This window comes from Saccopteryx leptura, chromosome 6 (genome assembly GCF_036850995.1).
Source record: "Saccopteryx leptura isolate mSacLep1 chromosome 6, mSacLep1_pri_phased_curated, whole genome shotgun sequence".
Lineage (NCBI taxonomy): Eukaryota > Metazoa > Chordata > Mammalia > Chiroptera > Emballonuridae > Saccopteryx > Saccopteryx leptura.
In genome coordinates this window covers 179,679,454-179,692,314 of record NC_089508.1, presented here as the reverse complement: position 1 = coordinate 179,692,314, position 12,861 = coordinate 179,679,454, and the positions used below count along the sequence as shown (strand labels likewise).

The 12,861-nt window shown below is 43.5% G+C and overlaps 1 protein-coding gene across 2 annotated transcripts in view; it reads left to right on the top strand.

The window, feature by feature from the left end:
• PWWP2A (PWWP domain containing 2A) overlaps positions 1–12,366 on the top strand; it is a 39,782-nt gene extending 27,416 nt beyond the window's left edge. The window contains exons 3-4 of one of the 2 annotated variants that reach the window (XM_066341951.1): positions 6,795–6,888; positions 9,698–12,366. In XM_066341951.1, the coding sequence (XP_066198048.1) occupies positions 6,795–6,888; positions 9,698–9,746 (143 nt within the window). In that variant the 3' untranslated portion in view covers positions 9,747–12,366. The remainder of the gene's footprint in view (positions 1–6,794; positions 6,889–9,697) is intronic. The other variant, XM_066341953.1, reaches the window with a different exon arrangement.
• The last annotated feature ends 495 nt before the right edge of the window (positions 12,367–12,861 follow it).

Sequence of the window (12,861 nt, the reverse complement as noted above, 5' to 3'; positions counted from 1 at the left end):
TTGCTCCAATGGAGCCTTGGCTGCGGGAGAGGAAGAGACAGAGAGGAAGGAGAGGGGGGAGGGATGGAGAAGCAGATGGGCGCTTCTCCTGTGTGCCCTGGCCGGGAATCGAATCCGGACTCCTGCACGCCAGGCCGACACTCTACCACTGTGCCAACCGGCCAGGGCTAATATTTCTCTTTAAAATGAGATGTTTGCTTGTATGGAGGTAACCTTTGCAGAGAGAAAACTAGACGTGGGTCAGATCTTGAGTGGCCCAAGAAAAGTGGCTAGAACAAAGGATTAGCAAAAGGAGAAACCAAGTGAAGAGCTAGCTGTAAAAGCCAAGGATGAATTTATTCCTAGAGATTTCTCAGAAATTTAAAATGTCACTATTTTGCCCCTCTAGTTTCCTAGAATTCATAGGCCAGAAAGCTTACTTCGTTTGGAGAGAATATCTATTGAAGTCATCTAAATGAAGTAAAGCGGAACCGACTAGTCTGAAGCCCATCTGCATGACTGGGTAGTGTGTCCTGCCGTGGTTTCAATGGGGAAATCTGTGGAGCGTACTTTAGGTTAGTACTAAGTAGAATAGGCAAGAGTATCGATATGAGGGACTGCAGGCAAAGAATACGGACTGTTACTAAAAGTAACTACAGTGGTGGGCAAGTTTCTAATTTATAAAATGCTGAGTTGCCACCCTCTGAGCAGGTTGTACTTAATACTGGCTTTGTGAAAGGAAAGATGCACATTCACATTCCTTTATAGACATACCTCCTCCTATAGAGTGACTGAATTGGGATTTGGAAATACCTTAGAAATCTGATTTGGATTTAAACAGTTTTCCTCTTGAGTTGGGAACTTTTTGCGTTTGTGCTGCACTGGTTCACCTTTTTTAAGTACCTTTACTCACAGCAGAGACTCCGGATGTTTAGGAAAGTTGGTAATGTTCTGATGTGGGACAAGTGAGGCCTCCAATAGGGAATTTGCAGGAAGAAGGAAGATCCTATTTCTAAGGTGTGGTAAATTTTGGATTTGCTTTGGGATTATATTATGGTTGCTATTGACATGCCTGATACAGGGAATTCAGAAATAAAACAGGCTGGTGCCATGCCCATTGCCAGGAGAAAAGAAAACTGCTAAGCTGCATTAATTACTTCTGCCTAGTTCTGACTTAGCTAATAGGATCTTTGTATTCTGTATTTATAGTTTGTGTACATTTAAACTGGATTTCTTCAACCAAGTGAATATAATTTTAAGAAAGCTTTAGCAATTAATATACTAATGTGCTATTTTTTTTTTAAAAAGTACTCATTTTTAGAGAGGGGAGAGAAAGAGAGAAAGAAGGGGTGAGGGAGGAGCAGGAAGCATCAATTCCCATATGTCCCTTGACCAGGCAAGCCCAGGGTTTTAAACCGGCGACCTCAGTGTTCCAGGCGATGCTTTATCCACTGCGCCACCACAGGACAGGCTGTGCTATTTTTTTTTTTTTTTTTTTGTATCTTTCTGAAGCTGGAAACGGGGAGGCAGTCAGACTCCCGCATGCGCCCAACCATGATCCACCCGGCACACCCACCAGCGGGCAATGCTCTGCCCATCTGGGGCGTCGCTCTGTTGTGGCCAGAGCCACTCTAGCGCCTGAGGCAGAGGCATGGAGCTATCCCCAGCGCCTGGGCCAAATTTGCTCCAATGGAGCCTTGGCTGTGGGAGAGGAAGAGAGAGAGAGGAAGGAGAGGGGGAGGGGTGGAGAAGCAGATGGGCGCCTCTCCTGTGTGCCCTGGCTGGGAATCGAACCCGGGACTTCTGCACGCCAGGCTGATGCTCTACCACTGAGCCAACCGGCCAGGGCCCAGGCTGTGCTATTTTTAATAAAAGAATAGGAAGTTTAAAGTCATCATGATATATAGATGGTCTATATATTTTTAGTTTTCCAGGATGTTTTGGTGGCTATCGTGGATAGCTGACACTAAGAAGAGAAACAGTTCGACTCCTTTTTTAATCTTTACTCAAGAACTTAACATTTATAGACTCAAGTGTTTTTTCTTGTGATTTCAGGTGGCAGTTTTCTCCTTGTCATATTAATAGATCACTAATAGTTTTTGTGTTTTGATTTTTACAGGGACAGATAGGGACAGACAGGAAGGGAGAGAGACGAGAAGCGTCAGTTCTTCATTGCAGCACCTTAGTTAATTGATTGCTTTCTCATATGTGCCTTGACCGCGGGTCTTCAGCAGACGGAGTAACCCCTTGCTGGAGCCAGCGACCTTGGGCTCAAGCTGGTGAGCTTTTTGCTCAAGACAGATGAGCCCGCGCTCAATCTGGTGACCTCTGGGTCTTGAACCTGGGTTCTCCACGTTCCAGTCCAGCGCTCTATCCACTGCGCCACCGCCTACTCAGGCTGGAATTTGGTTTTTGATAACTTAAAATTTGTGATGCTATCCTAGAAGGTGTTATGAAGCTAAGTCCCAGGAGTGCTTTTCTTGGTCGGCTCTTGATTGGATATGCTGCTGGCAGCCTGGCTTCTGGGACCCTTCCTCCCGGCCTGCAGTCCTGCACAGTGCTAGCGGTGCTCCTGTTTTTAAGAACTATAACTGCCTCTTGGTAATATTTTCAGGTCAATTAGTGTGACTGTATTTACCCATTTCATACTTAAAAAAAAAAGATGTTATTGATTTTATAGAGAAAGGGAGGTGGAGCGAGAAGTATCAACTCCTAGTTGCTTCACTTTAGTTCATTGATTGCTTGTGGCACATGCCTTGACCGGGCAAGCCCGGGGTTTCAAACCAGCAGCCTCAGCGTTCTGGTCGAAGCTTGAGCCACTGCGTCCCCACAGGCCAGGCTAAGTTGTCTTCAAAAGTAGGTTTTCAGGTTAAAAACGTCCCCTCTCAGTGACAAAAACAGTTTTGGACAAATTTATAAATATGAAAACCATTTAAATTATTATAAAATTAGTTTCCAAAACTTATGTACATACTGTTCCATTTTCCCTTTCAGATTTGTGTATTTTGCCATTTTTTATGTCACTACAAATAATGTAAACAAATGTGCCTTGATATGTAGATAACTATTAAAATTTCTAAGATTATCTTGGCTCTTACACTTTGTAGGAAATACTGAAAAAAAATTTTTTTTAATTTTAATTTTTAAAGATTTTATTCCTTTTACAGAGAAAATGGTGCGATGGAAAATTAGAAGTATTAATTCTTAGTTGCTTCACTTTAGTTGTTCATTGACTGCTTCTCACATGTGCCTTGATTGGGTAAGCCCAGGGTTTTGAACCGGTGACCTCAACATTCCAGGTCGCTGCTCTATCCACTGCACCACCACAGGTCAGGCCTGAATTTTTATATTATGTCTCTAAATCTATTTTGGGATGAATTAAATAAAATTTGAATGCATCAAATGAATCTTTGAAAAAACTAATTGCCAAACTTGAATTTTTTCTTATAAATTTCTATGTTTTGACACAAATTAAAGATTGGTTGCGGGGAGGTGTAAATGAAGAGGAGAAACTGTAGACTCAAAAGTTATCAGGATTTATCAAAATACTGAATTTTTGAGTCAAGTGCTCATCTTTGAACTAAGATGTAGTATACACTAACTTGCAGGCCTTCCGTTGGACACTTGTAAAACAATTTCTGAAAACTCTGGTGTTGAAATAGTCCAGTTTAAAAATAGCAGCTCTTAAAACTTGGTTTAAACATGAATTAAGTATTTTCAATTTTCCTTGTATCATAACAATGTGTCTGATCCTTTTTTATTGACTTAGAACTCTGAGTCTTAACCAGAAATCATTATTTAAAACTTGGAGTATTTTTCTATCCTAGAGTCCATATTTAGAAGGAAAACCAGATACTCCATAGCTAACGTTTTAAGACTTACCACTCTTTCCTTTTCAAACTAGAAATCTTGTGATTATAATGCTTATCAAGTTTTAGCAAGAGCTTTCACACACACACACACACACACACACACACACACACACACACACACACTAGTTTGGTAACCCTCTGTAACCTCATTTCTTTCCAAGACACACTCGCCTAAAAGCTACTGAGAGAAAGCCTAGAAGGCATAACCCCCCTGCCCCAGACACAATATGAAAGGACTTGTTGCTTGGGGAGAATGTTTTGTAGACATGGGAGAATTGAGTGTGCAAGATAGAACTGGATAAGAGAATATGACTTGACAGTGTTGCAGGTGATTCGTGGGTGCTTGATACAAAGCTATATAAGTATTGATACTTGCTCTCCTGACCACGACCGCCATTTCTCTACATGGCATAGAAACCTCATTCAGGTAGTTTTTATTATCCTTCTGCAACATAGTGTACATGAAAAAAGTGTCACAGCACCATTATATGAAATTTATATGAAAATTAGGGTGATGGTCCATAAGTATCTATAAGTAGGTATGAGTTATTTCCAGTGGGCATTTGTGGAGGGCAGCGGGTTGGAGGTGACGGGAGTTACGGTGCAGGGATGAGTACATTAACATTTCAGCTCCAGCCCTTCATTTATGTACCACGTAAATTCCGAGGTCTATTACTCACTGATGTCTCCTCCCCCTAAGCCAAGCACAGGGCCTGACAGAGCAGAAATGAGTCTGCTTGTTCAGATACTGGTGGACTAACGGCCAGTTGCCATTTCAGAATCCTGGCATGTCCCACGTCCTTTCAGAGGCATGACAAGTGTCTTAGCAGGGGGGGCTCAGTGCAGTCGAGGTCCTCGGAGCTTCCCAAAGGTGTTAGCACCACAGAGCTACCCGTGTCACTCTTCCTGATGTGAACTAGCTGGTCTGCACAGACCCCGTGTTCCCCTGGGACCCTGGTGTTTTATTAACGATGCTTTGCCAAATGGTGAAAAAGTGGACATTAATTTGAACATGTCATTTCTTATTGCTATTGGTATGATTGAGTAGAAGATCGTTTCATCTAAGAGGGAAACACTTCACATTCCAAGGCCCTGATCTGTGTGTGTCGTGGCTGCATTGAGGATAGTAATTTTACTCACGTCTCAGCTTTGATGCTGCCGACTACAAACCTGTGATTCTCCTGCGGTGTAGGGTTTAGTAGGAAGTCTGCCTGGGAGTGCACGTCAGGTGTGCCTCCTGGTCTGCAGGGCAGCACTGCGCAGCTTGTCTAAAACCCTGCAAGAATGACTGGGGAGAAACTGCTAAGGCTAAAACCCAGAATGGTAAAATGAGGCACTGTTTCTACTTTTCCCGCTCGTTCATGTTGCATTGTACGACATTGTATTAAAAGAAAATTTATGTTGTGTGTTTGCCAAGGTAATAGGTCTGTGTATGTGATCTCAATTCTTTAGTTTTTCATCTGGGGCTTTGCTCAGAAAGTGTGAGCTCTGCTTCCTTCTTGCACTAAAGGGAGACTGAGTGTTTGCTTACCCTGTTCTCAGTTGTCCTTTCAGATCTCCGCTGCCTCCCAGGAATAGCTGCCTTTGTGGTACAAAAACTTTGTCGTGATAGACAGTAGGTAACTCCAGTGAAACCGCTTTCATGGGGCATCCCACCATTTACTGAATCACCATCAGGGCTCCCTGGCTTCTAATGCATCCTACAGGCGTGGTCAGTTTCTAAAGAAAAACTTTGAGACCCCCAAAGCATTGAGGGAGGGAAACTTCACCCTCACGGTTGCACAAAGGCTCGTGAACCAGGCTCGGGCCCGCAGGGAAAGACGGGCTTCCTGGGACACAGCTTCCCGACTCTCCTCTTGCCCAGAACTGGAAAGGGGCTTCTTAAGAAGGACTTGAAACCTACAGGTGTTACTGATGGAGGGGAGGTTAAAAGAAATTCATTCTCTTGTGCATTCAGATTCCTTCTCGGTGTGATTACTGTCGGGTTCTAGTGGCACATTTCAGTTTTTCTGTGAACAAAAGGTAAATAACCTGTGTGTTAGGCCTCATTTAAGAAATTTGTTCTTGGTTCAAATTCAGAATGTTTATAGATCAGGTGTAAAAATTCTTGTCAGTGTCAGAAAAGTTTTGAAAGTTTTGATTATATGCTGCTGCTTCTGATTTAGCTTATTAGCATTTTAAAAATAATTGCTATAAGGACTAAATGTTATCTACCTCAGTGATCCCACAGTTAACTATAGTGATGTGATAGGTGAATTATTTATTTATACTTAAAATAGTGAATTAATAAGACTAGCAAAAACATTTAAAAATAAGGCTTAAAAATAGCAATCTTTCATTTGGTTATGCTTAGATTTGAAGCCTCTGTTCTGAAAGCCCTGGTGAGGAAGCTTATCTTGTCAAACGTGTTTGAAGCAGGTATTAACTCTTGCAGTAATTGCAGGTTCTGAATGCTGAGTGGTCACTGGCATTCGAGGAGAAAGGGGCTCTGGCACGTTTTGGTCGTCCTGTAATACAGGGTCTCATTAATGGTGTAATGCAATGGGGATTGTGACTTCAGCCCTTGTTGAGTACTAAGATCGGGACCAATCCAAAACTAGGCTAGTGTTAGGTTAGGACACATTTTTTTTTGTCAGGAACACGAAATGCGAGCTAGCATAGGAGGGCAGCTTCTTAGTTGTGCCTGAAGGCATTTGCTGCTGAGTTGACCTGGGTCGGAGAGTGCCCTCTCCTGGCCAAGGCTGGTGTGTACACACCCTGCTTATTTTCCTTCGTCTCTAGAACCAAAGCTTCACATTTTGTGAAACCATCAAATTATGTAGAATAAATTCACTTGAAAATTCAACTTAATTTTGGTCTTATTTAAAAATTTTTTTTTGTTAAAATGGATGAAAAACTCAAATGACTTCTCTATTTTTGTTAACTTGGTTTTTTCTACCATAGGTCTCAACAAATGGCAGCTATTACATCAGACAGTGTCTGACAGACCACTGTGGATTCAGACTGGGAGCATTGAAGTTAACAGTGAAGCGGGCAGGTCTGTCTGTGCTAAGCCCTGCCGTGAAGTGAACAGGGCACCATGTCATCACTTGATCATTCCCAAAGTAGATTAGGCTCGACGTGGAAGAATTCACTAGTTCTCTTTCCTTAGTGTTCATTGGTAGCTATGTATTCATCACACAGGTGACTGTTTTAATGAGTGAAAATAACTTTTCATTTGATGGTACCCTATGGTGTAGAGGTTGGTTGGGTGTCAGACTGTAGAATTATGATGTATAAATAGCAACAGAGCCTTCCTGGACAAATAGTGGATTTCTTTATCTTCTTATGATCTTTATCTTTCTTTGTCACTTTTGTACTTGTTACTTTAACTTCTTAGGTAGTCATTTCTTCTTAGTGTATATATAAGAATATATGTGTGTGTATATATATATATATATATACACACACATATATTCTTAATGAATTAGTCTCACAACCATTGTCATTTATAAAACTCAGAGTGTGGCAGAAGAATATGGAAATGTCATAATCTAAGTACGTGTATGAGAACCTTGGATAACGCCTAAAAGGCTTGCTTTGGGCTCTTACCAGGAGGAAAGGGCTAGGGATTCTGTTGTGCTGCTTGTGAATGTGTGGTCTTTCTTGCTTCCCTGACAGCAGGCTGTTGAACCCACTGGTCTTCACAGCTGGTGAAGAGCTGGAAATGGGCTGTGGTGCTGCACATGCGCCGTGAATTGCAAGCTGGGTCAGAATGGTGTATTTGGGATCAGAGGGTGAAGCTGGGATATTTTGGACTCTTACCTGTATGTGGTGGCAGCTACCCTTACAGTGGTCTCCTGGGGGAATAGTGTCTTTAGTTTCATGCACCTCTCATGGTTAGATTTGCTTCCATCCTCGGCTTTACTATCACCCTGAACAGGCCTCACTCGGGTTGAAGCCAAGTACTGAGTCGGAAAGAGAAGGGAACGGAAATGTATAAGGGAATGGCTAATTACTATTTTTCTCCTTCAGTTTATTTTATTTTATTTGTATTTTTCTGAAGTTGGAAATGGGGAGGCAGACAGACAGACTCCCGCATGCGCCCAACTGGGATCCACCCGGCACGCCCACCAGGGGGTGATGCTCTGCCCATCTGGGGCATTGCTCTGTTGCAACCAGAGCCATTCTAGTGCCTGAGGCAGAGGCCATGGAGCCATCCTCAGCGCCCGGGCCAACTTTGCTCCAGGGGAGCCTTGGCTTTGGGAAGGGAAGAGAGAGACAGAGAGGAAGGAGAGGTGGAGAAGCAGATGGGCGCCTCTCCTGTGTGCCCTGGCCGGGAATCGAACCCAGGACTCCTGCACGCCAGGCCGACGCTCTACCACTGAGCAAACAGGCCAGGGCCTTCTTTAGTTTATAAAATTAAGGTATTATGACCAAAGTTCTGAATCTAAATTTATTAGTATATTAGTGTACTATCTTAGTTTTAGAAAATAAAAACTTCTTAGCTGAATGTCAAATTTTAAAAGTTAATTATTCTGGTTCTTCAGAAGCAAGGACTGCACTCAGCTTCCACTCTGACATGTGCTGTTTGTATGGCTAGAAGTAATTCTTCATCGCTCGGGAAGCTCGTGACAGAATGCCGTGAGATTCTAGGCCTCAGTTTAGTAAGAGAAGGAAGCGTGCAGCAGCTGGACGTTGCCCTAGAGTTCTAGTCAAGACGGGAAAGGCGCCCACTGAAACGTCCGCAAGCTCAGCACTGGGAAGAATGGGGGTGGTTTTTCTTTCTTCCTTGCATTCTGTATTCATACTGTTTTTCCACTGAAAATATCCTAGTTTTCATTTAAAAATACATTTGATCAAAAACTCCCTGTTCTCTCTACGATCACCTCTTTTGGGATTTAGACTTTTTTTAAAAATTTTATTTTATATATTCATTTTAGAGAGGAGAGGAGAGAGAGAGAGAGAGAAGAGAGAGACGGGGGGAGGAGCTGGAAGCATCAACTCCCATATGTGCCTTGACCAGGCAAGCCCAGGGTTTCGAACTGGGGACCTCAGCATTTCCAGGTCGACGCTTTATTCACTGCGCCACCACAGGTCAGGCTGGAATTTAGACTCTTGATACTTGGGTTTCCAGGGATTGTAGAGGGCTTCAATGGGGCTCTTACCACTCCTTGGTGTTAGAGGGAGGTCAGAATGTTAGGCATTCTGCTCATGCTGTCTGGCAGTAACTTTCACAAGCCTTGTCCTTTCTACATGTTCTGCTCAGAGTCCTGCTCTCTGGGTCTGGCGCCGAGTCCCTCTGCTGACGTCAGTGCATGTAACAAGTGAGACTGGTCTCTGGGTCTCATCGGCGTGCGTCCATCGTCTTCCGGGAGCAGCGGGGCGCCCCTGCCTGCTGAGGGGCGGTGCCTGCCTCTGGGGGGGCTCTCTAGGGCGTTGTTCTTTGTGCAGGTGCAGGCAATGTGATCCACATGGAGGATCACACGGAGCCGGGGAGGCTGCCGGCCTTCCGGCAGTCCACGTGGCCGAGTGGCCTGAGCACGCCGCCGCCACAGCGTGCGGAACCGGAACCGCAGCTGCAGGCCAGGAACACGTCTACAGGTCTCCGTCAGAAATCTCAGGTGCAGAGCACGTGACCATGACAGCCAGTGTACTCGCGTCAGAATTGTCCCGACAAAATAGCACGAGTACTTCTGTTGGTTTGGAGTGGCAGTAGCTTGTTTTCTCCGGAAAAAACTGGTCAAGTTAAAGAGAAACAATCTGGTGTGATCCCACAATCTATGTAGGGCCTAAACAAGGACATCACTTCTCTCATAATTACTGTGCTTAACTACATTTTCTTCCTTTTCTTTACTATATTTCAGCACAAAGACATTAGCAGGCTGCTGGTTTCATGGACCTGTACCACAGTGACACAGAACACCGGAGCACCAGGACCGAGGGACATTGGAGACTCCGTTTTAAAGCTGCACTAAGAAGTAAACGTTCAGGCAGTGTTTAAAACCAACAGTCTCTAAGGGGCGCCTGCAAATTGTGCTGTATTAAACTGAAAAGAAGGCATTAAGGGAGTATTTCCTAAAATGTAAACTTGCAATAAATCATGCATGAGATGAGAGAAGCGGTGTGAAGTACGCACACCGAGAACTCAGCTGAATCTGTGTACGAAGAATCACTGACAGGAACTTTTGATTGTGACGCTCTTACCAGTCCAGCCTGGACAGGCCTGCAAGGCGTGTGATGGCAGACACGTGGAGTAATCTCCACACTAAAACTGCTTTCTCCAAGGCTTATGTTCCTCAGTCCAGATAAGAGCGAAGGTGTTTCTAGAATGGCTCACCTGTGATGCGGCAGTCCCACGGGTCGAGGCCGGCGTGTCCCTGCAGGGACGTCCCTGCCCGGGGCCCGCGGAAACAGCGGCCGGTTTCCCATCGCACTGAGGACAGCAAGGTGCCCGCCCTCCCCGGACCTGGATCGGACCTTTCCTTTGATAAAGCAGGGCTGTATTACCTTGAATATGTTTGCTTGTTAGAACATATTAAGTTGTATTTATTTGCCACCAGTATTTAACATTTTGTGCACATTTTCATAACTACATCGTTATTAAATTCGGAGTCAGTGTAGATAGGCTAGTTCTCATCTTGGAGTGCACATGTCCTCCAGGAGCTAGTCCTTGCGCCTACGGCGTGGGAAGGCTTTCTTCTTCCTGTCGGGGCCAGTTTTATTTAGGCCCGACAAGGTGACAAGTCTGAATTCTGGCCTGGCCCTCTCTCCACAGGGAGCTCCTCCTTCGTCTAAGTGCAAGAAATTCCCACAGTTGTCAGGTGGGACTTTTAACCCATAAAGATGGTGTCAAGCTTTTCATGAATTGAGCATGAATTGTTATTAATGGAGACCGTAATGTTTTTCTTATCTTTGGAAAATACAAGAAAACAAAAAGCTTTTTAATGACTGGAGAAAGCAATGAGAAAACCAGATCGACCTGTTAGTACTACATTTCTAAGGCATTTTATATTTGATGGTGCCGTACTTTTAATAATAAAACAAGTTTTTTAGTGGTAATACCAATTTATTTTTTCAACTAGAAAGATAATCCTCATTGATTACTTAATACAAAAAGGAAAAAAAATGCCAAAAAAAAAAGTCATCTGGAGCTACGTAAGATACTGAGCATTTGGCTTAAGTGTTCAAACTTCCCATAATCTTACAGTATAGGTTTGGCATTATGTAACTCTGCATACAGGATTGATATAAGGTTCTGGGTCAGAGTTGTAGGACATTTGATATATCTAAGGATTTGTTTTACAACTCAAGCAAAGGTAGGCAGTCTTGCTTCTGTGAGTTTAATGCAAATCCTAATTACACTAAGTAAAAGTTTTGATTGCATTTTTAAATGGTCTTTTTGGAAAAGTATTTATCATGAAGTCATTATACATGTGATCAAATCTGAAACAGTCAGCTCAGGAATTATACCAGGAGGGGCCTAGAGCCTGTGTCGTTCAGTGGTGCCGGCTCCCACCTGCGCGGCGGGGTCCCCGGCCCTTCCGCTGTGAGCACCAGCAGTCCCTTCCTTCCAGGTGCCCTCCGGGAACCAGACAACTCCCAAGCCGTGGACTGCAGTCAAGAGTTCTAATTATGCTTTAGAATTGTTCCAAGTGATGGCAAAAGAATTGAGAGAGATCAGGTTTTAAGTATCTACTTTTTTCTCATGACAAATTTTCAAAGGTTTTTCGAAAAATGAAACATGGTATTTAAACATCTAGACATACCACGTTGCTGTTTCACTTTCACTGCTTTAGTTGCTTAATATTTAAGCTTTGCTTCATGCTACCTTTGTCTGTATTCCAAATCTTCAGAAGCCTATTTCATTTTGTAGACTTGAATGACAAAAGTTTCTCATCTAAAGTATGTTGAGACATAAATGTTAAAGAATGTTGTGTAACATTTATCCAATAAAGTCTTGATATTTTTAAATAGTTACTTAAAAACTATGTTTACTTTTTAGGAATCAGGTTTTAAAGGTTTTTTTAAACTATTAAAATCGAACCACTCACTGTCCTTCGGGGAGCTGTTAGTAGCACCGCTTCCTTAGGAGAACCGGGAGGGCCTCACCCCTGGGAGACTGTCTCTAAGGCCGGAGGAAGGTGAGTCATTAGACCCCTTTGCACAAACATGACTGTTTTCTGACGGAAACAAATAACATACCCTTAAGAGTTGGTGTAACTGAACATCTACTGGTGGGTTTTTTGTTCTAATTTTAAGTAGTACTGCCCTTATGGATAAAAAAGTTGTGTTAAAAGCCCAGCACATGCAATGTGAGAGTGAGGTTAAGTGTTTGACCAGAAATACTCTGATGTCTGGAAAAAACGAGCTTTTTAACACCTACCAGACAGTTGAAGTTTTTCAGCACCAACCCAAAAACTCAGGTCACTGTATTTTTTTCCATTTGTGCAAAGCAATCCTGTGGAAGGCTGTGTGTTTTTCCAGCATATACATGGAGTCTTTAATATCTAACATTCTCCCAGTTCAGCTTATCTGTGTGTAAAGAGGAGGCCGCTGAAATCTGGCTCTGGTAATCTTTTCTTCCTCAAGCTATCCACTCACGATAAGGGAGCTGGAGAACCAGGGAAGGCAGACGAGCCGTGAGCTCGTTATCTGGAAGGCCCGCATGAGACCCACCCCCCAGGACCATGGTCCTGCACCTGCTGGTGTGGCATACGAATACCAGTGTGTTTACAGACAGCACCCCCGACAAGATACAGGATGACGGTTCCCCTTAGGGCAGGGGTCAGGAACTTACGGCTTGCGAGCCAGACGTGGCTCTTTTGATGGCTGCATCTGGCTCACAGACAAATCTTTAATAAAAAAATGTTAAAAATATAAAACATTCTCATGTATTACAATCCATTCATTTCCTACCGCTCATGTTCATGGTTGCGGGTGGCTGGAGCCAATCACAGCTGTCCTCCGGGATAACACCAAATTTTTATTGAATAATGTTAACGTACACGGGTTGTTGTATGGCTCTGAC